The sequence below is a fragment of the Centropristis striata genome, chromosome 12, assembly GCF_030273125.1.
Source record: "Centropristis striata isolate RG_2023a ecotype Rhode Island chromosome 12, C.striata_1.0, whole genome shotgun sequence".
NCBI lineage: Eukaryota > Metazoa > Chordata > Actinopteri > Perciformes > Serranidae > Centropristis > Centropristis striata.
The window spans coordinates 33,268,948-33,296,464 of record NC_081528.1 but is presented as its reverse complement, the minus strand read 5'-3'; the positions used below and the strand labels follow the sequence as shown (position 1 = coordinate 33,296,464).

Genomic DNA, 27,517 nt, shown 5'->3' with positions numbered 1-27,517 from the left:
TTAGTTAAGCAATAAAAGTTAGTCGAGAAAGAGATGATTTGCTGAATATGTTCTGACATATTGACCATTTAACTCACACAACTGAACGACTGGGCCAGTTTAAAACTATGATAACCAGTAACTCTGTCTTTCACTGCAACTGTTTTTAATGTTTTTGCTGTTTTGTGTTTTCTCTGTATACTCTCAACATCATTGTAAATGAGGGGTTGCCCTCAATGATTCCTTGAGAGATAAATAAAGGATAAATGAAAAATGAAATTATCATCCGTTTCCACTGCTGGCGACGGTATTATGTGTCTTCATCTCCGGACAGCATGAAACGCGGCCAGTACTTGCTAACATGAAAGAACAATTAAACAATGCACAATGGAAAACCAATTCCTGAAGACCTCTCTCCATTTCTGCAGTTGTGCATGTGTTATACGGTCATGGCGACTTGTTTAGTTTCCGGTTGATAACCTCTGCTTCTTCTGCTCTGTTTACTGGCAGATTACAGCCGTGCGTACAGCGTAGCCTATACACTTCTGAAGCAACTACTTCATTAATTATAAAATGTTTTTGCCTTTGCACGCAGTACTTTAGTCTGTGCTCTCTTACCAGGCTCGTACCTGCATGTATACAAGACATAAATGAAGCCCTACAGATTTTCAGTGCTCACAGTCAACTCTCATTTTTCATTCATTACAGCACTGACAGTTTGATCACAGGTAGAATACAAAATCCGCCATTCATCAAGATGTACGGGGGGATTAATTTTGGATCCAATTAGTGAACCAACGCTCACATTTTTATATCAACACACAGAAAACAGAATGTTTGTCGTTCGTTTTTTTGGGAGTGTGTGTGTGTGTGTGTGTGTGTGTGTGTGGAGGACATTTGGCGAAGCAGTGCATTTCTTACCATGTGTAGCTGCTCTGAGTGCCATCTCTGTCTAATGCATTATCCAAGCAGCCCTTCAGCCATTTGGTCTGGCCTCTCAGTTTTGTGTGTGTGTGTTGTTTTTTCAGTGTTCTTCATTTCTATCATCCCCCTCCTGTCTTCCACTGCCCTTCTCCTCCTCCGCTCTTTCTTTTTTCATACATAGTACGAATCAAAGGCTTAATTTTCGGGTGTAGAGCAGTATTCAGAAAGGACGCTACAGAAGCGAACAAATGCAGACCTGTGCTATCAGTATGATTAATGCAGGCAGGGACGGACTGGGACGAAAAAAATGTAGGCCCACAACGCAATTACGCGTTTAAATAACTATTTGCCAGCATGTCAAGATACTATACCACAAGCCTACTAGATAAGATATTCACAGCGAATAACATTTTACACTGATTATTTGTGTTGTGTTTATTTATGTAGCCCCATTCTTAAAATAACAATAATAAAAATGTTGTGGTGTAGAGCATCCCGGCATATCATCTTTTGAGCTGCAATTATCTTCAACCTGAATTGACAAATGATTTTAAAAATATGTTGTTAGCCAATGAGTATAGCCAGTTGATTGTAGAACATGTATGCCTAAGAATCACCCTCAAATAACCTATTCAAATCCTAAACAAACTCGACGTTCATAGCAGCAGAAGCCTAATAAATGTAAGTTACACTGTAAAAAATATTTGTAGAAATTACATTAAAACACTGTCAAATTGCATCAGGAATGGGGCGTAAAATAAAAAATGTTGTATCACTGTAGTAGGCACTTTTAATTACCGTAAATCAAGGAATAGCACAATTTTTACTTTTACTGTCATGAACTGTAGGAAACGCACAGTTTTGCTGTAAAAATATAACATTTTCATGTAAAGTTAATGGAGATTTGCTATGATGTGTGAATGAATGACACAATTACCTTAAAAATAACGAGAATATTCGTATGAGAGAACAGTCTAAATTAGTTTTTGCTGATATTTAAATTTACAGTAGAAAACTCACTCACTGTATTTTTTACGGTGAAGTTCTGGCAACCACAACTGCCGGTAATTTACCGTAAATTTAACAGATTCTTTTTTTACAGTGTAGCCTATTATACTTGTGTCCTGCTCCTGCAGTTTACCAGCACGTCTCGCTCATCTGTGCACGTCTGTCCTCTCAGTGATTCAATATTAATTAGCTGTGTAAGCTTTCTTCATTTTAATGCCTCCGCCTCCAACGACTTGGCCCTCTTCTCTTTTGATTTTTCCCAGCCATCTTACTCCTTACACTTCCTATGTGACATTTTCTAGCGCTCTTCTTTGGGTTTTTCGTTCAAGTTTTGTGTCTTTTCCTAACGTAATAAAGGAATTTATTGGCACCCCAGTTGTTTTGAGGTTAATATCACAAATCAGATTTTTTTTTTCCTGATGAACCACCATCATTCCGCCCCTGTGTACAGGAGCACATCTAAGTCTCATCGGTTTAAAGTTTAAAGCTGACTGAGCTTGGTAAGAATTGTATGTCGTAATACAGCAGTAGGATCTCTGGTGGTAATTCCAATTTTTATACACCAGAGACAAGCACAAGCAATCCCAGTTGTTGTTTTTTTAAATCTCTTTTACCTAGTGTATCCAATCACATTTTTAATATTTAGTGAAAAGAGAGAAGAAGAACATTTTGCCTGATATTTAAGCAATAAACACAGGGCACACCAAAAAAACGAAGAGCACCACAATATGCAACCAAGAGCTGAATGCTAAACACTGGATTTAAGCATGTCAAAGGATTATTTTAGCACCATATGTCTACCAGAGAGGACAGTTAGTTCTATGTTAGCTATATACTAGCAAGCTAAGGCACTTGCAAACACAATACTGCAGAGCTTTCTGAATTCAACACATTCCACTATATCACAAGTTTTATTTATTCAAAATGCTTTCGCTTACCTTACAAAAATTATAGTTAGCCAAAAACATTAGATATTAAACATTTAGATATTTGATTCATTGACAAAATTCTTGCTGCACATGTTACATTTGGTGCAGTTGCATAATAAGGTGGCTAAACATCAGATTATTGTTTTGAGTGATGATTAATTTTGGTCAGCATGAATCATTTCTAATAATCTTGACTGATCTGTGGATACATAAAGTGGATTGATAGCATTCATAGTTATTTTAAGATATACCCAAGAAAAAAGAAGTTTAACTGTAGATTAGCTAGATGTAATTATATTTCTATCACAGTTAGGCAAAAATGTGGGAAACTCAGTCTGTTAATACACTTCTAGTACACTCAAAAAAATGATTCAAGCCCTTCTTAGATGTGACACATTAATGTATTGTTTATCCAATGAAAATATATCAATTAAAATCAAATCAAAAGTAGTTTAAGAAGTGTAACCTAAAATGTATTAATTTACTCCCCTGTCCTTCCCTTCAACCCAAAAAGAATGAGTTTCAGTTTTCCAATTCTATGTTTTTAGGTTGAACGAACAAAATTTCTTTATTTTAGCTCTCCTTGACATAAATGAGTTGAGATAACTCAATTTAAATACAATACATACATGTTTTTAATTTGAGTTTGACCAAATTAAAAAAAAAGTGAGCTACATTAACTCAAATACATTATATTGCATCGATGCACTTGTTTTGAGTTTGGGCTACATATATTTGTTGGATGGAAATTCTGCCCACAATTTAATTGTGTTCATCCAATGAGTTATTTTTTTGACTGTATGTGTTTCTTTATCTGTTTGCATAAGCTATTTTGAGCATATATCCATGTCTCCAGTGTTTAAAAAAAAAAGAAGAAAAAAAGACAAAATAGATATTTTCTCCATGAGTGGTGCCATATAGGCTACTTGCAGCTTCTTGTAATCATAACTGTATAGAATTACAGTATATTGTGGCAGCATATGTTTGGCTACCATGGACTTCCTGTTTTCCTCCCACTGAGCTGACAAGATGAGAGGACAGCAAACATTCCACACATATGTCTGTTGTATGTGCACGGAACCACAGATGATCCTTTAACACATCCCTCTGTTTATTATCAGTCGTTATTTTCTATTAGTGGGAATCAACTCCATCTACCCGCTGAGTTTGGAAACACAGAGACACACGTCTCAATCTCAGAGAGGGAGATAAAGAGAGAGTGTGCCCTCACCCCTTCACAGATACAAACAATACGAGCAATCCCAGCTTAATATCATACATCTTATTACTCTGTTGATACAACATCTCTACTTTGAAATTGCTTTTATGGATTTATTACTTTTTGTTTCCCTTTTGTGTGTCTGTGCATTTTTGTTAATATTTCTTCACAATGTCAGACAACTTTTTCCCATAAAGGCCAAACTCTTCCTCATAGCACCACCTTTACTTGTGTAGCTTACCATTTTAAACATATGCTAATAGAGCTGACATGCTGTTAGCTTTTTAGTCTCTTATTTCTTCTTGGGAAAAATATTTACTGTAAAAATTCTCATCAGTCCAATGTAATCTTAATTTTCTGTTTACACTGATTGAAACCGAAACGTATGTAAAGTGGATTTATGTTGCTTGTTCACAGGCAAATTCCATTCAAGAATGGATTTTGGCTGCAGATGGCACCATAAATTGTGCATCACCATAAAGTGGCACCACTTATTAATGTGCTTCAGTTACCAACAACTCAGATTTTTACGAATTTTACTTTTTTGCAATGCATAGAAATGGGCCAATTTTGCGCGAAATGTATTACCTAGTTTAAATATGTGCAAACAGTACAGAAGCACCATGACACTATTTGCTTTGCAGCATAATTAGGATCGCATTTTACCCTTTGTGGGGGCTTTTGACTTTTACACTTTTTGTTTTAATTGTGCAGTTATTGGCTGCATTGCAACGCAATACTTTTGAATTTGCCTGTGAGGCTGCAGTCTTTAAAGTCTTCTTAAAAGTTTTATCTGACAGTCAGGTGACATCAAACCTTATTCTACAATGTAAATGATAAATATGTCTGCAGTATTGAGGGTCAAAGTGAATGTAATCTTGGTTAGATTACCATGTAATGCTGGAAGTTTTAGCATATAGTGCATGTTTAGCAGTTTAATTCATGGCTGATTATCTTTATGTTTTGGTGTACTGGCTTTTTATGTTGGCTACTGTGATTGTCTGGGCTCACAGTCAAACATGTTTTGCATTACTGAGTTTGTTTTACCACTAAATGAAGGCTGGTGCTGTAAAGTATCCCATCATTCACATCACATGCATGTTAATGGTAGATGTTTTGGGGGTAAATGTCATATTAGAAATCTAAGTAAGATTTTAAATTGCACCTCTATTCTGAGAATATGTGTATTTATGATGTGATTAACCTATTAAATATATACATAAAGAGTATATCAAAAATTCTAACTGAAAAAAGACAATTAAAAAGTATTTCAGGGCCTTACAGCACAAGTTCAGTACTTACCCAATGGGCAAGATGTCAGAGCAAGGCCAGATGGATTTAATAAAAATAAAAAAATTCAACAATATTCATTGGCACTTCATCACAGATAACACCCATACATTATGACACATCTCTTATATCAGTCTTTCAGAAGACTACAAAATATTTAAATTTGATAGACATGTGCAGCTCTGCACTGATTTTGCATTTCATTTAAAAAAATACATTCTAACAAATTACTTGACAAAATTTGATATTGATACTCAAATACTAAGAAGGAAAACTGCTCTTCCTTTTCTGCCACTGCTGCAAATCTTTTACTTGAAAGAAGAATCGCCCAGATGATCATTTAGAAATAAAACCTGACCACAGATGCTGTAAGCTACCATGACTTTTTAAGGACATGATATAGGATAATTTCCTGTTGTCATAAACAGCATGTTTAAGGTCAACTGCTGCCATACAGCAATGACGGATTGAGTTTCCTTTAAACTGACTTTCTACAAGCTGAGACGTGTGAGGGAAGAACAAAGCAGGCGGATGTGTTTTGTTGTGCTTTACGAAGCAGCTAGAAATAAATCAGTACACATTATTGTGAAATGCCAGTGTCATGTCTGCCTCAGCATGTAGGGGCGACGACTTGCTCTCTCATAAATACTTTTGAAGCAGCAAGACATCTTTTTTTCCCATTTGCACATGTTTCGCCTTGATTGCACAGATAAAGGGTTGATGTCATTGCACCCTATAACAAAAATTATAAAAGTGGACAAAGAAAAGACAAGTTGTATTTTACAGTTTCATGAGGTTGAGAATTTTATAATCTGACACCAAGGATTAGTCGATGGTGAAGGCTTTGTTGTGGATACAGCAACTTTTGAAATATATGCAAATGCACTAATTGTTTTCTTTGTGAATTTCAAAAACCTAGTGGAGTCTACAATTTCCTTTTTGTGGCAACATTATCTTCCTATATTGTACAAAGGTCACTCCAGCATGACTTGTTCATGCAATGTTCAGACAACTTAAATAGCTGGTTAAGTTTAGACAAACATTGTAATTTTGGTTGAATATCTTCTCCTAGCCTTCCTTGCATAGTATACCTTTAAATATGAAACTACAGAGTGGACAATTAGTTTAGTTTAACATACAGACTGGAAGCAGCAGAAATCAGCTAATGCTAGCCGGGGGGAAAAACATCTGCCTACCATTACCTCTAAAGCTTACTAATTAACACTTATATACATTAAGCTTGTTTAATCCATGCTGTGTTTTTTTAACCTTTGGACAGAGCTAGGCTAGCTGTTTCCACACTTTAAACTAATTTAATCTAGTGTCATATATACAAACAAGAGAGTGATGTCAATCTTCTCTGAGCAAGAATTTCCCAAAAATGTCCAACAAGGAGTGTGTATTGTCTGAAAAACAGTCAGGAATACGTTAATCATTTTGCAGATTGTTCATTCAGAGCATTTTTCACATACAACAAATATGCACATTTTGTTGTTATGTTGCTTTAAATTAACCAGTAATCCTGTAAGCATTATCTTTCCTATATATGGATTGATATCAGTTGCCATCTCACATTGAAATGCTCCGTCCTGTGTTCAGAATGTCGAGGAAAGCAGCAATGCTGCTGAGCCCTCCCTGAATGTGAACCAGCGAGTGTCTTTTCAGCTGTCAGTTTGAGCTGTGATGATGCAAGAGAGGAGGGGAGGGAGGGAGGGGAGGGGAGGGGTTGGTGGTTGGACGAGGAGAATGGCAGAAAGGGATGGGAAGGGAGAGAACGAGGTGAAGAAACGAGAGAGGTGTGGCGTAAAGAAAGGGATGAGAGCGCTAGAAGCCAGTAAGGAAGAGGGATGGAGAGGAAAGACGAGGAGGGGGTTGGATATGAGCATGTGCTCAGACACAGCCCTCTGTGTTGCCATGGTGCAGGCTCAGGCAGAGCTGCACAGTAGCTTTTGCTGCTCAGCTAACTAATTACCCACAGACTACAATGTTGATACGCAGGCATTTTCCAAGAGCTTTTTTTTTTTAATGGCCGCACAAAAGCACAAGTAACGTAAAAGCCTATTTAAGTGCACTTTATTGTATCTTTTTTTTTTTCTTCATATGTATCTTTATTGGCTTGTCAAGACATAATACATATTCAATCTGTAAGGATACATTTTACCCCTTTTAGAAGCCCCGCCCCCACCCCTAACTAGAGAGTCACATTCACATAAAACAAGCAAAATACAATAAATAATACTGATAATGAGCAAACACAACGATAACCTCAACGATAATCAGGAGGGATGAACAGTAGCCAAATAAACCAAAAACAATAAAATAAATATAAATAAAAACAAATAAATAAAAAGGGACATTCAGAGGAGGGATCCAGAACATCAACATACCAAAAACAATTACTGGCCATTTAAAAGTTACATCAATTTATCTTAATTAGAACCATCTATCTTAATCATCTAAGGATGGAATGGACTCGATCAAGGAAAGAATGAGATTCCAAATTTTATTAAATTTGTTGGAGCACCCCCTAATACTGTACTTGATTTTTTCTAAGTGTAGAAATTACATTAGATCCTTTAGCCAAGAATTAGGGGAGGGAGGATTCTTATCCATGCAAAAGCAATCCAGTTGTTTTCCCTGTTGGTGAAGTGTGTGAATTCTTCAGGCACACCAAAAATGGAGGTTAAAGGGCTCAAAGGCGACGGTTTGTTTAAAGCTTTTGAAAAAGTCTTGTAGAAAGAGGACCAGAATTAGCTTAATCTCGGACAGGAAACAAAACATGTGTGTATGACTGGCTGGTGACAGAGAGCATCTGTCACATGTATCACCTGTATTAAAAAAGCTTTTTAAGTTTAGCTTTGGAAAAATGTATCCTGTGTAGGACCTTGAATTGAATTAATGTCAGACTGGCACAAGATGAGGTGGAGTTAACCCCGCCAAGTGCACTTTATTGTATCTTTAATGACGACATCAACCGAGAATGCATTCTAAAAATGTGCTGCAGCTTTTTGGTGAGCAGCGTTATTGAACATTGTAGTGGTGCTCTGCTGTGTCAGCCATGCCACTTGTGTAATATAAAGAGCTCTTCCAGCCCAGAGCTTCATTGTCCGTAGACTGCCGCTGCTTACTGAGAGCCTGCAGATCCTGATCAGCCTGCTTATAAAACCCAATATGGGCCATTGTGGATTAATATTCACCATTAAAATTTCCAATTATGTAATCAGCCAAATCCAAGCCCTGCATATGCTCACTAGAATATCTCAGCAGGCAGGAATGAGGCAGGGGAGGGGGGGTCTGAGCGAGAGGAATGATGCAACATTAGCCCATGCACCTAGAATTTAAGATAATTTGGGGGCTTGTTTAAATAAAAAAATCTTTGGGACACTAAGTCGGTCATTCTTACCACAATAATGTTTAATGTAGCCAGGTTCATTTGAAAATCTCGAGGTAGAGGTGCATTTTTTACGTCTTGTCAAAGCATTGATTGTGTGATTATGTGATGAAATATTAAGTCAGTAAATATTTCCCCCATTTTTTATTCCTGTGGAACAATTTGACGAAGTGATAAGCCATTTTGATTCTTAGCAATGCAGACAAATCCTCCTTGAAACATAAATCCTATTTTAATCTCATGATGTTGCTTAAAACTGATCTCAACACAGTACTTATACGCTTGTTTATTTCTTTGTCAAGGGGCTGCTTTCCTTACAAATAAATGAGATTTTTTTTGTAAAAAATGTAGTTTGTTAAAGCTAGAGTAGGCAGTTTTATGAAGAAGGAAAAAAAACTGTCCTCCTCCTGCAGCTCTCCCCTCTCTGTCCTAAGCCCCGCCCACCAAATGAGCATGGTGAATGCACACACTTCATACAGTGATCCGTATGAGTACCAGTCATTACTTTAAATCATCTTGACCTTGATTGTAATCTTGATGCAGTTATATAGCAGCAGTTCTATGAGAATTACTTTCCTTCCCGCAGGATTTTCCGCCACTGAATCAGACTTTCACCATCTGAACGGATGTGCACATTCTCCCATCACAGTTTAGATTATCTGAAGCCTGAAAACAGAGCTGAGTGGACATGCAGAAGTCTGGTTTTTTAATGTAGCAGTGTATTGTCTTTTTTAGAGCTGAAATTATTAGAAAATTTAATGATTAGATGCTTGAGTCTAGTTTTAAGCAAGAATCTTAAATATTCATTGCTTCCAACTGCTTGATGGTTTTCTTAGTCCTAAATGGTAAACTCAATAGAACGGACAGAATGTTTATGTATTGGACTGTTGTTTAAAGGCTTTAGAAAATTGTGATTCATATTTTTGAGTATTGTCAAAACCAGTCTCACTGATGCGATTTTAGACTAGGTAATAGGGGGATTGTTAAGAGGTCAGACTAGATAATTATGGCAGATCGAGAGAAATTGCATAACAGCGCATCAGAATGGCTGCTTAGGCTAGTCCAGAGTCAACAATATGAAAATACTCAGCATTAAATGCAGAACAACTTCAACCGCACAAGTAAGACACATCCATTAGCATCACATTCACAGCTGCAACTGAATGTTGTTTGCATGTTTTAGAGCAGGGGTGTCAGACTCTAATACACAGTGGGCCAAAATTTAAAACTTGGACAAAGTCGCGGGCCAACATTGATATTTATTGAAAAAATTGACCTAAACAAGTTCAAACGAAATGGGATAAGCAAAGCTTGATATAACTTAATATTGCAAACATGCAAAATCGAATATCAAATAAAACAAACAAACACATCAACGGTATTCATTTCTTAAATAAAATTTTTAATAAAAATCGTATGTCCCTTTATTTTATATGCGGCCTTCTTTAAATTTAAATTTAACAGTAATCTTTTTCCACAGGCTAAAAATAAATGTAAGAATAAAATAACAATAATAAACCAAATGACTAATAATAATATCCTTCAATGAATGTGCAACCATTCAAGCCCATGCCTTGGACTAGCAAGAAAAAGTGCATAAAGAAAAGTTTAATTGTTGCTCAGTTTGCTAGACACTGATCTACTGTGTTCAAGCCAAAACACCAGCAGAGCATTCTGGGATTTGTAGTATTATTTGCGCTGTATAATACCGGCGGGCCAGCTCTGGTTGTCATTTGGTATTTCCTTGCGGGCCAAATATAATTATACTGCGGGCCAAATGTGGCCCACGGGCCAGAGTTTGACACCTCTGTTTTAGAGTCATTTTATTTCAGGGACATGTCCCTAACATCTCCAGTGTAAATGATGATAACCTGCAGTCCACTAATATATTAATGGACCAAATGTTTCAGCACTACAACACTATCAGGAATTGTTTTTGTTAAGGTACTTGTGCATTTTACATTTTGATTTTAATCTGGTTATCTTACTGCGTCCACATTGTATGTTTATGGCCAGAATCCATATATTTAGTATATTCTGACCAACAGAGGAAGCTTGTTGTGTTTCGACAGCTGGAATAAAGAGTCTCGGTAACACTTTACAATAACCATCATTTATAAACAGTAAACAGATAGTTTATTAATGTTTAATCATTTATAGACCATTTAGAATGGTAAATACATAATGTATTAATGTTTAACTAACTTAATCATGTATAAATGGCAAATAGGTGTATATTCATTTATAATATACATGTCTATTAATGTAAGTTTATAGTTATTTCACCATTAACAAACAATTAAATTCTAATTAATTGTTTATAAATAGGTTTAGTTGCACACATTTTAATATTTTTAACACCATATTAAGTATGTTAATCATTTTGAAATGATTCATATACCTTTTAAGAAATTGGTTGAAAACATTTAACGATTAAATACATAAAGCACTTTGTAAATGGTTAATAATTGGTTTATAAACCATCTATAAACATTATTTAGTTGGTTATTGTAAAGTGTTACCAGAGTCTCATCACACAAGCCTCTTGTTAAAAGCATTCCAGCCCTAACGGTTTCTGTAGCTTTCTGATCAGCGCGTCAACTCTCGAGTCAAATGCGGTGGCTGCTTTCATCTCGGCAGAGACGTGTACTTTTGGGGACGCTGTGCCGCGCCTGAACACAGAGAAGAAGGGGAAATCTGGACCCTCGACAGGAGGCAAATTGATTTGGCAATCACCAAAGTGCTACAAACGTTTAAAACAATGCCCTGGTTTTTTTTCCCCCTCTGCTGTTTGGCGCTAACTACATCAGCATATGGATAAGTGTGCTCATGTATTCATAACTATCACAGGGAAACTAGAGGCACGGCTCTTGTTTCTGTTGCCTCGCTCGTTGTCCTACTTACTGTAATTCTTCATCACTTTCAACACCTACACTTATTGTGAGCCAAACTCAGGCAAGGGTAGTGAATGGAGATATGTGAATGTGTGGGCGTTCCCGAGTGGAGCTTATAGAACAGCATGAAACCTCAACCATGACAGGAGGATCTCTGCTGCTGTATGTACAGATGGGAGGTGGGGACCAATGGTTTTCATTGGGCTTTGGGCCTTGTTATTTTCACTATAGTATTTTTACAGTGAAGTTCTGAGTGCTCTGTATTTTCTGTCAGTGGTTTTATCGCTGTCTCATGATTTTGATTTGTGAACCTGCATCAGCAGGAGGCGAAGTTTGCATTTATTCTAATAAAAAAAACATTACAGTCACATTTAAAGAAAAGGCGAAACTATGAACGAGTGAGTGGAAGCTTATGGTGTAAATAAGAGATAAGAGAAAATTGTCCTCATTTTTTTGCACTGAAATGTATCAGATGGATTTAAGGACTTCTGTGGCCTGAGGGCAGTGTTTGTTACATCGCTCGGGTTCATGAAGCAGAATCACAGTCCGATGTTCCCAATTAAAAGAAACGAAAAAGAGTCTAAAATTGGAAGGGACTAATTGCAGCTCAGAAGATTGTGTTCTGGGGTGCTCAGAAAGGGAATGAGAGAAATGAAGGTGACAAGAGTGAAACAGAACAGAGACCTCTCCATGTGAAGGAATAGAGCAATGTGGACCATCGAGTGTGTTTTCTATCAGTAAATCGTTTCAGATTGTTAATTTTTATGTGGATCTGTTTTGGCTGCTGTGAGATACTTTTCTGAGAGTTAAGACTGATGGAGGCAGCTTAATACCTTTGTAAAGGAACTATTTGATATTTTAGGCGATTTGCATACACTGTAAAAAATGTCTGTAGATTTTACGGTGAAAAACTGCTAAACCATGACAGTAAAAGACCGTAAAATGATAAATGGGTTAATTCAGTTTCAGTAACAATAAAACACAGTAAATGTATATATCAGCCAAAACAGTATATATATATATATATTTAAATACATTACTCCACTGTAAAATACACTCCCACCGTGTTTGTAGCAAAAAATATACTGTAATACAAGCCATCATTTTTGCATATATTTTTTGTAAAAATACTTTTTCTCACTGTTAAATGTACCATACCTCTAACAGAAATATACTGTTATATTTAATGGTAAAATCTTTAATTTATGCTTCATTTAGAAAGTATTTTCTTGTCAATTATATGGCAGAACAGCGTTTCTTTTGACGGAAAAACGTTTTATTTTTTTACGGTAAAATATGGAATAAAATGGCAATCTTAAACGTGAAATCAACAGTGCTAATATCATTTTACCGTAATATTAGAAAAAGTTGCACCCTATTTATTACGGTAAAGTTCTGGCAACTACAGCTGGCGTTTTTCTACCGTAAAAACAACAGTTTTTTTTTTTACAGTGTACAGGCAGCGAGTGAGATAAGAAGATTGATGCATGCATGTCTGTCAGGTGAACATGTAGCTGCAGCCCGCAGTCTGTTGGCTTAGCTTAGCATAAACCCAGAAAAACGGCTAGTCTCTGTCCACTAACAAGACCAGCATCTCACCAGCATCTCTAACAGTCATTTAGTTATGATGTTATAGCTTGTTTAATTAATTCTTACCAAAAAAAAGTGTGAAAACTATAATTGAGGTTAAAAGGGATTATGTGTTGTACTATTTCTTCTCACGGAGCAGTAACTTCCTGGAGTCTAACACTCTTAAGCTGGTAAATTGTCATTTTTAAACTTTGGGGATTTTTTGAGGGACAATCATTTATTTAGTAAGCTTTACAGGTGCTGGTAACAGGATTTTTTTAACCTTAGGACAGAGCAAGACGAGCTGTTTTCCCTTGTTTCCAGTCTTAATGCTAAGCTAAGCTAACTGTCCGCTGGCAGTGGTATCATTTCTCTCGTCTCATGCGCTAAAGCGAATGAGCTAATTTGTCTTAATAAAGCTGTGTTTGCTCTGTGAAAAGGAAACCAGTGTAACGGAATAGTTCCATCAGCAATGCCAAATGTAACATAATTACCATATTTGGACAATGATTTCACCCTCTGTAATTTGGTTATATCGGACTGCAAGTGTCCAGGCTACACTGAATGCGTAACATACACAGACAGTTTGTGGCGTAGATGCGCTGTGGAATGTGTGTTTTTACTGGCTTCACCTGCAGTGCACATACGGCGAAGGGTTTTGCGAGTCACAGGCAAAACAAGATGGTAACCTTTAGTTTGGAGCTTTTTAGACTCATCACATCGCTATAAATTAACATCTACTGACGAAAATAGGCTATGTAAATTGTTTTTTAATCAAAAAAATGTAAAAAGAACAACAACAAATACACTTAATCACCCATTTCTGTGTAAATGACCTGTGCAGAGCTCATGTAAAAACTGTATCTCTGGTGTACATTTGCACCAACATGCTCTGCTCTCTCTCTCTCTCTCTCTCTCTCGAGAACATCTTGCAAACAAAACACACTTTAGCCTGGATATTACAATTAGTAGTTAGTTTTCGCTTGCGCTTTGTCATTTTACTGTAAATCATTTCCCAACATGATCAGGATTGCAAAATATGGATCCTCCATCTGTGTTTACGCATCTCTTCTCATGTGACCTCTTTCCAGCCAATCAGGCATGGTGTAGGCTAAGATAAGCACGACTCACGACTGTGAATTGTTGGCGTGTCAAAAAGTTTAGGTGTGTTTTTAAAAATTACACATTATGAGTATGACTTATACAGTCATTTTCCTCAAAATACGATCATTTTAAGCCTTCAGTATAATAGCTTAACATTTTCAGCCTGAGTTCTTTGTTAAATTCACAGATGCAGTGCGATGTGTACACAAATTAATGGATGTGTTTAAATCTGTTGTATAGTGAAGTGTGTCACCTGGTCATGTCAAATAAGACATCCTCCCAGCATCACACAAACAAAGACACAAACAAATCCCAAAAATATGAAGATTAATTCAAATAAATTCACTTTCTCAATTCTCCATCGCTTTCCTCTGCACACTCTTGTTGACTGAGAATGCAACGTGACAGTGGTGAAAGCATCAAAATGGCAGCACTCACAGTTGTGTGTGGTTGTGTGCTGTCACCGGTACTAAGCGCAGTATCCAAAACACCAGAGAGGAACAAGCTTAGCAGCTCTCTCAGCTTAGCAACAAGGGATAGCAACTAGTCAAGAGCTGTGAGGTAACATGCTGCAGTGACCTCTGATGTAGAGGAAGCAGTGGGGGCGGGATTATGTGAAGCATAGTGATGACACTCACACATGACGGGCTTCCTTCATTACGGAGCCTCACCGCAGCACAATCGGTAGCTTTCACCGTAGCTGTTACGTTGTGATTGAGCCTCCTGGTGTTGGCCGGGTGACGTGAGACCAGCCGCTGACTTAAATTAGCAGTACAGTAATTGACAATTTATCTTGATAAAAAAACAATAATGATTGATGATGAGGGACTCATTGTAGTTCTGTCGCCCACTCATTAGCAGCAACATTCAAAAGGCAGAGATGACTCAATCAGAGAATAACACTGAGACATCACTTACAGTTCTGCTTTACATACGTGAGCAATACTTCATAGCAAAGAATTAATGCTGAACTGGGCAGTCCGTTCATTACGTGGAAATCAATTAAACGCACAATATAATATTTTATCCCGCCATCATTGCACTCAGCTTCTCTTGGTTCAGATTCCTTCATTTTTCATAATTCAGGTGGTTTTTACCAGGAGCAGAATTATCTACAGAGGTCCTTCTTCTCTCCAAAACAAAAAGACCAGGTGGTTAAAACCAGTGAAAAGAAAGATTAAGTAGTTTCACATTAAAGATCAGTGTTTCTTTCACGTGGTTTGGTGGACAGCTGCTGCCAGTGTTTATTCAGCATGTTTCTCTGAAAACTTAAGACATCCAAAGTTAAAAACGATCAAGATCTAAAAGGAACCATTAACAGTCGAGCAAATTAATGGATGAAAATTATGGATTTCCGTAGGTTTGAAAATTCGAAAAAAGTATACAACTCAACAACATAAATAACATAGGTCAAGTCATTTTGAGACATTTTAATGAGGAAAAGTACAAAAAAAAATTCCAGTGTGAACCTATTCATCTACTTACCTGGCACCCTATCGCGGGCTATAAATTCACTGTATTATACATTTTAATAGATCATTTGCAATAATTATTGTGACACTCGTACACATGACTATAACTTTGTTCATCAAAGTTAAAGCACACACGCACACACACACACACACACACACACAGCCATGTTCAAACCTGATCGATTGGCAGCAGACTTGTAGAAGGCCTTCTCCAGCAGCATTATTATGAATATTCGTTACACTAAGTACTTTTCCCTCTGTGGCTGCACTTGTGAAGGTCAAACTAGCCAGCTCTCATTTGGAGCTGCTCAGCATGACAGAGAGGTAAGCCAGAGCATGCTTTTGTAATATTACATAAAGATGAGGGGGGAGCGCTGCTGACAGCTGTGACGGGCTATTAATTATGGTTTCATGAATGTGCGTCTGCGGTGTGTGTTGGAAGGGTTTGGGAGAGCGGGGCAACACAGTCACAATGCTCAATCATAGCCATCAAATCAAAAAACTTTGAGCTTTAATGGGGCCATTTTATGGGTGAACTAATTAATTTTCTTGTGGCTGCCTTATTGAAATGAATGCCTGAATTCAGCTGGTGTTGTAGCAGAAGAGAAGGAGCAGTTGACCTTTACCGCTATGAGATTTTCTTTATTACATCTCGTTATTCCGCCTTTTGTCCCCGACAAAGAATGCAACAATGAGTTACGACGGCGCACACCAGTAAGACATCTCTCGCTGTCATGTGTTCATCCTTCTCAGCTCCATCCATCCGTCACTTCTTCTCTCACCTTGCCTCTCTCCTTCCCTCTTCCCTCCGGCGCAGGGGCCACAGCGTGAATGAGATGTTGGGTGCATGGTAATTGAGTAGGTATTGATTGGACTGCAGCGTGGCCTACGAGAGGCCAATGAGAGCCAGGGGATCAGAGCAGCACCACTGACTGCGTCTCTCATCCCACATTCTGCAGGAAAACATAAACGCAGTACCACTAGAGGCATCAGAAAATGAAGGAACATTACATTTTCAGATAACATAAGCACTGTTTGTTCTCCTGTCTGACTAGCTCTGACTTTAGGCCCAGGAAGAGATCGGCTGTATCATTTAACTGACTGGGTGCATCATCCGATCGAGGCTGACTGTCATATTTTACTGCGATGTCGGCGTGCCTGGCCGGAGAGGGATGGATGTGGAAATGTTTGCTAAGAAGGGAGGGGTTATTGTGCTGTCAGCATGCTGTGGCTGTGGACATGCTGAACCTTCTTGTTCTCTCTCTTTAGTCTACCTGAGATGAAAGAAAGGGTTTAAAAAAAAAAAGTTGTGCTAACAGGTCCAATCCAATCCAATCCCCTTTATTTATATAGCACAATTTTAGCAAACACAAGGTTTCCAAGTGCTGCACAAACAATAAATACATAACACAATACAAAGAGATGTAGTAAACAATAGAACAGTAAGATGCAATAAGATAAAATAAATTAAAAATGGGATAAAAATAAATAAAATAAAATGTAAAATGTACTGCCCACACAAAATAAAATATGCATTAAAATCATAAAATCAACTTAAAATCAACATGAAATCAACACTCTACGTGGTGTAAAGAAGAAAGACAGGGTTTAACTTTCCTAAGGTGTGAGTGATTATTGTCATAGTAGCCTGTGTTGAAAATGTAAAAATTGTCTTGTTTTCTTTTGATGGTCACTGTTTACTGCAACATTTTTTGTTTGTTTTTGCCATTTGGTTATCACATTACATGAGTGGTAAACTAACATTAAAGCCATATATAGACCCAGTGACGTGGCAGGACTTTTCCACCGGGGAGGACACGGTCTTATAGGTTCCTCTCTGTGTTTTGGCCGCTTTATTATTTTATAACATTTGTGTTTTTAAAGTATTTCTCGTGTCACAGAAAACACTGACAGTGAAGCTTGTGTTTTGGATGTTATATGTTATACTGGGCAACTGGAAGGGTTGACAGCAGCGAGGTCCCTGAGAAAATAACCTTCTACAACTCCAATTTCAAAAAGTTGGGATGCTGTACAAACAAATGTAGTACAAACAGAATGCAATGATTTGCAAATCTATAACAACTACAACAAAAAGATTTTTTATTAAAATCTGTATTCCACATTTGGAATTGCAGCAGGAACGGCACCCCAGTGCCCTTAATAGACTACATGCAACTGTTTCAACCTATTGTTACATTGTGCACGTCTGATATAACAATTAAAGAAAAGAAGGCTTTCACATTTTGGGGAAAATGCATACTTACCTTCTTGCCAAGAGTTTGATGAGATTATTGCTGGCACGCATATGTCTGTAAAATTAAACTGAAACTACCCTCCAGCAGCCAACAAACCTAGCTGAGCATAAAGACTAGAAACAAGAAGAAATGGCTAGCTTGACTCTGTTCAAAGGTGACTAAATCCTTGTGAAAAATGGCACATTGTTGTTTTTATGCATGGTTATTGCATGGATCAAATAAATGAAATATAAAGTGTTGATTAGTGAGCTTTAGAGGTGCTGGTTGGTGGATTTTGTTACCTTTGGACAGAGCCAAGCTAAATTTTTCTCCCTGCTTCTAATTATTGTGCTAAGCTAAGTTAGCAGAATTCAGGCGGTAGCATCATATTTGCCACACAGATATGAAAGCTGGATAAGTCCTGCCATTTAACTCTCAACAGGAAAGCAAATAAGCATGTTTCCCAAAATGTTGAACCCTTTATTTTAAGCTAAATGCTAAACAGCCTATCTGCCTGACAAACCATGAGCTATTAAATACAGTCAGATAAAAACGGCTGTTAGCTCATGCATTTCTGTGTCAAATACATTATGTTCATTCAAATATCTCCTGACTCCACTGCAGTCATAACATTTTTTTTAACTCATGATGTAAGAATTTAAGAAGGAGCGTGTGCCTGTGTGTGTGTGTGTGTGTGTGTGTGTGTATACAGGGAGCACTGAAGGCAGTCAGGCACATCCAGCCCATGGCCAGGCATGTGTGAGCACAGAGCCGCATAAACTGCAGTGAGAGCTCTGAGAGGTGAAGCAGGGGGGAGGCGGCTAAGCGGGCTGACCGGCCAATCCCGTGCAAGCACCGGTTACCATGGGAACACATTGATTATTTAACAATTTGGACGAAGCCTGCGCCCTGCACTTGCCAAGGTTCAGTGGGAGTCTTTGTGGCTTTACTGTCCCCGAGGGTCCGCAGCCAAGTGAATGCTGCGCGGTGCAACGCCACCGGGACATGATACACATCCACCGTGATGCTGAGAGACAAGAGACAGACACACAATCTCAACTGACATGAGGGCAAGATGATAGATTGATGAATAAGAAGCTATTATGAACAGATGGGTGGATGAGACGAGGGAGTGAGAGGAATAAAGCACTTTAGCGAGTGAATTTTCCTCACTCCCGGTGGTCAGCTGGGACTTGTTGTAATGATCTCATGCTGTGGAAGCAGTCTGGACTCATTGTCATTGTTTGGACATGAGGTCTTTGTGTCCAGTATGCTCACTTGCTTCCATGTCTCCAGCCTACGTGTACGGGTGTCCGTACAGTGCCAAAGCTACAGCAGCCCTAAACGCTGCATTGCAGGTGGGCAGAAATGAGGAACAACTGTTGGTGAAAGCAGCCTTTTAATGATTGAATTAGAAGGAAATAAAGGAATTTTATGGCACTCATATCCAGATTTAGTTTGTTCCCACACATGTACTAAACAATGCTGCTTTTATATCTTAAGATAACCTCATTTACACCTGCCATTAACATGCAATCTGAATCGGGATGAGGACAAATATTTGATGCCAAATGTAATCTCAGATCCCAGCCATGTATAAAACGTTACCACATTGTTAAAGCCAGAATAGACTTTTACATATAAATGAAGGTTCTTTACATTCAAGCGTTTGCCAAATGAGTTCAAACAATGCTGGTTAAGCCTCTCGCTGCCAAGGAAAGCTCTCTCTATTTCTCTGTATACTGGAGTTGTGGTGTCTTTGGCGACATTCCTGTGCTGGCACACTGGGGATACAGCTTATTTGTACTCAGAACAAGTAGTTTATTAACTCCATGTTACATGAGCGGTACATGAAATGTCATCAACTAACCTCACCAAGCATAGGATAGCTGGTAATTCTGCCTCTCTGGTTAGCTACATGGTATGTCAGTCTACCTGTGTTACCCAATACCTTGACAGGCAAAGATAGTAGAACAGAGAAGCATCTCAGAGTGTTTGTGTATGTATTCTCACTGCCAAAGAGGGGAGACGAGCTGTATGCTCCAGTTTTAAGAAATAAATCCATGCAGCAAGTAACAGCTAGCAAGTAGTAGTCTCATCCTTTTCTAATTATTTTGCATTCCAAGATCAAATCACAAACTGGCATAATCAAAATTAGTTTATTAACAGGTGTATATGCAAAGGCCTTTGGTTTGGATGTCATTATCCAGGTAATAAATCCAGACACAGATCACATGTTTATGCGAGTCCTTGAAGACTAGTCCAAGTCAAGTGGCAGTGTTTCAGTGGCAAATGCCAAGTCAATCTCTGGTTTCTGATCATTATAGCATTTAAACATTCGCCTTTCAAAGCTGATTACAGTGTTTTTACTCAACAGCGTAAAAATTTGAATCATTACGTCTCTGTTGTCATCTTAAGCTCCTTTCTCACATGCAGAAATATTTCCTGAGTGAAGTAATGCGTTAATGGGAGCAGGGATCGATAAGGGAAATCTGAACTCCCGATCACAAACAAACCAATCACAAAACTCTGCTAATGACGTATTTGATCCCAACATTAACAGAAAAACATTACTTATCTTGCAAACATGGATATTAAATAAAAAACAGCACCTTGCCAGCCATGTTTCTGTAATTAAAATTCACCTGCGTTCATGTACAGCAGTCCTGCCCCTTCTTCTTCTCTTCTGATTTATGGCGGTCGGCATCCATAACTGTAGCATTACCACCATCTGCTGGACTGTCCCTTGCTCCATCCCTACCGTCTTCGCTGTGGCTTTGTTGAAAATATGGGAATGTTCTTGAATGTAGCACAGGTGTAAATTGTGACAGTCCCAGTAATTTATTTGGAGCTGTGAGTGAAAGATGCTTTCTATATCTTTGATTTAGTAGGTCCTCGTTTTTGAAACATCTGATTCGAGTCTCCGGGCTCAGATCTACAGCTCGGTTACTGTACCACATCTACAACCTTTTTACTGCCTTATCCTTTTAAACTCTTCAAGTTATCTGACCCACATTCACCTGCAACACACTGACAGACATTCCCATCCCCTCCTGGGTTGACATCAATCTGTAAGAGGCTCCTTTTGTCTTCACCTCTGTGATCTTCAGCCTGGCTCCCATGGTACGACAAATCCAGATACTGTAAATGAGTGTTTGTCCCCTGGCCGTCCTCTGAGGATATTAACAGACAGATCCTACCTCCAGTATGTGTCATAAACGTGGTGGTCATATCTTATGGTCTTTAATCATCAGTCTTCATCTAAAAGAGGCATGATATCAAGGACGGAGGGCTAATCCAGCCTAATCCGAGTTACCTGAGTAAATTGCGAAATGTTAAACAAACTCGTGTTGAGATTACTCGTGTTGAGATTATCTTCCATTATTCCTTTTTGTTTGCTTGTTATGTGAGACTCAGATAGGGGGATTACGCAGCAATCCCAGGCCAGGATAATACTGCTGTTTTCTACGACTGATGGGTTTATTGTCTTTCAGATGGACTTGTAGGTTCAGTGATCCCATTGGACGGCATTGGTCCACTATGATACTTATGATAAGCACTGCAGGCATTATGCTGTAACAGGTGTGTTCTGTCACATGTCGTCTCAGCAGTGGATTCGGTAGCTTAGTCCGTCAGTCACAGAGGGACAGTGGTAGCCAATGTATTCCCCTGTGTTGCCTTCAGGCTGTCTTTCATCCCTTCTCTCTGTATGTGCTTTGGTTTCATTCACAATAGACTGTCACTATAATGGCTGCTGTGGACTCATAATACAGATGTTTTTTTTTCTCACAATCAAACACTCTGCTGGAATTAGAGCATGTGTTATGAGTTGGGGTCCGAGATGAAGGGCTAAAAAAGCGCAAAGCATTCATGAGAAATGTGCAAACACAAGCACAGACGCGAGCATCTGTTAGTCCATATGCAGATTACAACGGAGGCCTGATTGTGCTGACTGGGAGGGAGGACAGGAGGGAGGGAGGGAGGGGAGGAGGGGAGGTTGCAGCCACAGCTGTCCAGAGTCATAGCACATCACCACCGAGTGGAGCGGGTCAAATCTACAGCTCCTGTTTATCTGGAGAGCAACCTTCATTACCAGAGAACTCACTCAATGAGAAGTGTGAAGAATTGGATAAATGAAATGACACCTGCACGCAGCTTGTGAGGGGATGAATGTCTTTTAACAAAGGATCGGATCCTTTTTTAAGAGTGCGTTTCATTAGATTAGATTAGATTAGATTTTTATTTGTCATTGCACAGAAATACAACGAAATTCAATGCACTCAGGTACTGGACTCATATAAAAAAAGCATAAGAAATAGTAAATAACAAGATACATTCTTATCATCTCATCTCAATAAATAGTAAATAGAAAAGATACATTCTCATTCTCTCAGCACTTAGTATATTCATGTCATTCATGCTTCTGTCTTGTGTTGCAGCCCTGATTTTTTTAAACCCTTCAGTGCTTTTTAAATACTAATCAAGTAGTGTAATCTTAGATGTTTCGTAATGTAAACATAGAAAATAAGAGGTTTGCAATATGCAGGTTTTACTATACTGTTTATACCGTGGAAACTATACCTTCATTATCTTAGGATTTTTTTATAACATTATATGATATTTTGTATTTCACTGAGCAAGACTGTGTTTCAGATTTCTGTACGGCCAATGTGATGGGAAAGCTTGACTTGTGAGGTGTTTCATTTGCTGTATTTGCCAAAGACAGATGTTCAAATGGGCCATCTTTTTATGGGCCAGCTGTGGCTCTGAAGGTAGGGAGATTCATCCTCGAATCACCGAGGTTGGCGGTTTGGTCTCCAGCTTCTCCCGTCCACATGTCAAAGTGTCCTTAAGAAAGACACTGAACCAAGAGTTGCTCCTGATTGGCCGGCCGGTGCTTCGCATGGCAGCTCCGCCATCATTGTTGTATGAATGTATGTTTGAGTTTATCAGTATCTGAATTGATTTTATTTATACAGTCATGGAAAAAAATTATTAGACCACCCTTGTTTTCTTCAATTTATTGTTCCTTTTAATGCCTGGTACAACTAAAGGTACATTTGTTTGGACAAATATAAGCCATTTTCTAACCATTTTCCATGGTTTTCTTGATAATGATTTTGGTTATTATCAAGAAAACCATGAAAAATGTCTAGATATCAGCTCTTAAATTAAACTATTTTGAGTTATTTTAGTTGTTATCATTATATGTGTCCAAACAAATGTACCTTTAGTTGTACCAGGCATTAAATGAACAAGGAATTGAAGAAAAAGGGTGGTCTAATAAATCTTTCCTGACCGTATATCAGTTAAGGCTGGGCGATATGGAGAAAATCAAATACCACAACATATTTGAAAACCTTAGTATCCTAAGTATGGTAAGTTCATAGATTTGCATCACTTTACTGTAAAAGACACTTACAATATTATGATATACAAAATATCTCGTCTCATATCATGATTCAGTATATTGCCCAGCCCTAGAATCAGTATCAGACGTGCTCATAAGACACTCATGATGTTTCATCATATCTCATGATTAATGTTGTCATGAAGTACATTTCCTGGTAATTTAGTTGAGAATTTTACATCTATAATTAAATGACTGGATTGGATGGAGCAATATCGACAAACCCAGTTATTGTGAGACTTGACTTGGGGCCCATTACCGTAGCTTTAGAAACACATTTGAAATAATTTGAAATGTGAATTTAATGAAAGTATTAAATACAATAATACACATCTCATTTTATTAAGCTAGAACACTGCAACAATGCAGGAAAATGTAATCACTAAAACCTAAAAGAGCGTTAAAGCCATCAAAAAGCATAACCCAATCAAAGATGATAGTGAAACTTTTATTATATAGATTTATTGTCCAGCTCTACGTCTTTTTTCACATAATACTGTGTAATGCTGTAACACTTGTGCGCTACGGATTGCCAATCGTTCACAGTTATAACTGCAGGCAGAGCCACAATAAGCAGAGGGAACAATAGCACAGTTAATAAGGAGTCATAAGTAGTCTGTGATAAGTGACGCTTACAGAAGAAGGATCTGATTCAGTGAGAATCAGCTGCCAGGGCACTATCCGCATATAATAAGACGGAGGTGAGAGGGGGAGGTGGAGGAGGTAAGGGAGTAAGATAGGCAGCTAGTGATTTTCTCCTCAGTGTCGGACCTCAGGAAGTGTAAGGTCCCCAAGCAGCGCCGTCAGCATCCCTTCACCCACACAGCTCAATCAAATCAATAAAAAGTAGACAGCCAGTGTACTGAACTAAGATGGCCATCAAGCTGCTTCTGAACCAACCAGTGTCTCCTCCATCACTCTGCTGCTGCTCTGTTTCCACAGCTACTATCAGAGGGCTCAGCTTCTCCTTCTCAAAGGGGAGAAGAAACAGCAGGTGGCGCAATAGAGCTGGAAAGTTAATTGAACTGTGACGCTTAACATGGAGCACTTGTAGTTGGGTTAAAGTAGGTCTCAAAGGATGCTACTCATACTATGCATCAGTATTGTCAATAAGCCATCTGCATCAGTGTTTTCCATAAGATAATATTCATTTAGGGTCTCAAAACTCTCAGCTGTAATCTACATTAATTATATTTCTGAAAACCAACCCCGTTTGCCAGAGTAGCACATTAATTCCACATTAAACAGATATTTAACACATTTCTAAGACTGCAAATATATATTTTTTTGTTTTTGTTTACTGATTTGCCAATTTAGCCTATAAAATATCAGAATTTAGTGGAAAAAATGCCCAGCAAAAATTCCTCAGAGTGTCCCCAAAGTGACATGTTTAAATTGTTTTATTAAAAAAAACAGACACAGTATTTAATTTATATTATTCAGAAAAAAGGCTTTTATTTGCCTGATAAATTACTTTGATATATTAAAACGACTGTTATTAAATAATTCTCTGTTAGTCGTCTAATCGATTAATCAATTAATCATTTCAGCATTGCACATCATCAACATGAAGGGCACTCAGAGAGTGCAGACATCCGCCGTGGCAATGTCACATCTGGCAATGTTAACGAAAGAAAAAAATAAATTGTGCATGCGCCTCATGATTCAAATCCACTCTAAAATGTAACGGGTTCTTGTTTGGCTCGTGCTAAAGCCTTCCACCAAAAACATGAAAAATTAAGTGGGTCGTTTTTTATTTTATTCTGCTGAAACACAAACAAAAATACCATAATTTGGATATTCCTTTCATCCCTCTGAGATCCTTGCAGTATAACATGTAGCCCGTCCTGTTAACTGAATGGTCACTGAACCATAAAATCATGCATTTTGTACGTGATACTACATGGTGTTATTTCTGTGTGTGTGAAAAGGATGTGGGATAAACGTATTGTCCCAACGGCTGGAACCACAAGCCGCCTTCTTTTACGAGGTGACCGCAGGACGTCCGGCTGTGGCGGTTAATAAGCTGCAGTCTCTCTGCCCCAGTCCTCATTCGCAGTCCTCACACCTTCCCAACATCCCTACACACACACACACACACACACACACACACACACACAGTCTCATCCCCAAGGAGATTCACCGACTGTTCCCATGGCATCCGTTCACTTTGCTCCCAAGTGATAGTGTGTGTACCGCATTACGCCTGTGTGCTGCCAGCCTCACACACTGAGATAATGTGTATCTCTTCATATTCACAGGCCAACCCTCCCCCCATCATCGTCAACGCAGACTCACTAGATGCAGGCCCTTATGTAAGTATCTGTTCTCTCTCTCTGTACAGTATACATCTCTCATTCACACCCCCTCTGTGTGTGTGTGTGTGTGTGTGTGTGTGTGTGTGTATGTGTGTGTGTGTGTGAGGCCTCCTCCTGTTAGCAACATGCTGTTTGCCATGTGGACTGACATCCATTATCCTATTGACCCTGCCTGTTTGTGGTGAATGTGCATTCTGCAGTTGCACATTTGAACAATATACAAAAATTTGCTATGGCCACTTAAACTTTATTGCAAATTTAGGATTTTAATCATGTTTTTGAGGGTTCTGGATTAAAATTTCCTACAGATAATAAACACAAAAATGATTTTGTTGCCCAAAATTTCAATATTAAAAAGCCCGAGAGGCGAAAAATGAATGAAAATATAAATTCTGGTGATCAATTTTCCAAGTTGGATCTAAATTGTTTTCTCTCCCGTGTTTTCCACTTAACAATGTGTGAAAAAGGGGTTTTGCAAGGATAATCTTTCCAAAGCTGGCAGGTGAATTATGATATTAATTTATGTTATTATGATTATTTTTGTGTGTTTTGTTGTGGCAATACTCATTTCGGCCTCAAGAGGCTGAAGTGCACCACTACCTCCTGTTCTCAACAGGACTAAGAGCATTTATGTTTCCTTTCAGATTATATCTTGTGTTTAGAATGCATAGAGAAATAAAAGTCACCTGACAATTATCCTGACATAAGGAAAAAAGGTGTCACTGGCCTGTTTTCACAGATGAAAAAATAGCAACATAGAAAAAGATCTTGGCAAAGTCACACTTGTTCTTAATAAAAACAGATGACAAAAAAAAATCTTGCTTCTCTTTCAGGGTTTCCAGCAACAACTTATCTTTACATACTTTTCATTGCAACATTGCAAGGCCAATTTTTTATTCTTTTTAAAATAACTGCTACAACTTAGCATGACCCAACATAAAATAGGAAAAAGTCATCTCTAGTGAAGAGTGTGAAAACTCTAAATGTATCAGTACTGTTCATCTAAATTTGTAAATTACTGAAAGGGTCCTTTTAATTTTAATTTTGTTTCGTAAATTAATTAATCAATTTTATATACCTTTCCTTTCATCCATTAGCCCCTTGTTTCCTCTTTATACGTCATCGTATTGTTGTGTTTTTATGTGCATGTCTGTTTCGCCTGTAATAGATAAAATAAGAGGAATAAATTAATTTTTTCTTCAAAAAGAGAGCAACATTGGTTGCAACAAATCAGAATTTCATGGTGGTATTTTTAGTTAGTGAGATAATCTGGTGAATATTCTGTACATTTTGTCAGTAATCCTTTCCTCCATATTTCTGTGTTCAGTCTGTATTTAAGTCTACTCTGTATTATATTTGCATGCTTCTCTATTTTTAGAAAATGACATAATTCAGGCTCAGTGATGGTACTTACCTCTGTGTTTTTTATGTTGACAGGTAAATGGCAGTGATGGGATGTACAAATATGAAGAGATCATTCTAGAGAGGGTGAGTTTTAACATTTATTTCCATTTTTACACATTCCTGTTTGGTGTATTTTCTGCATGAGGGATGGATTTCTCCCCACTAGGTGGTGGTAAGCAGCTCAGACTCCACTCAATGGGATTAAAAACCATTAAAAAAACAAAGAAAAAATCCCAATTACTGTACATTTCTGAGACTCGCATGTGATAATGTGTGTAAGTGAAGTTGTAGCTGTTACACCACTGCAGAGAGAACGTCTCATGTGAGTGTGAGCACAGAATAACGCCAGTGAGGCATAGCTTTTTACATAAT

The 27,517-nt window shown here is 38.1% G+C and overlaps 1 protein-coding gene across 4 annotated transcripts in view; it reads left to right on the top strand.

The window, feature by feature from the left end:
* Nucleotides 1-27,517, top strand: part of dlg3 (discs, large homolog 3 (Drosophila)) — a 105,927-nt gene that overhangs the window by 40,542 nt on the left and 37,868 nt on the right. For all 4 annotated transcript variants that reach the window (XM_059346754.1, XM_059346755.1, XM_059346757.1 and 1 more), the window contains 2 exons: nucleotides 25,685-25,738; nucleotides 27,179-27,229. In XM_059346754.1, coding sequence (XP_059202737.1) covers nucleotides 25,685-25,738; nucleotides 27,179-27,229 — 105 coding nt within the window. The remainder of the gene's footprint in view (nucleotides 1-25,684; nucleotides 25,739-27,178; nucleotides 27,230-27,517) is intronic.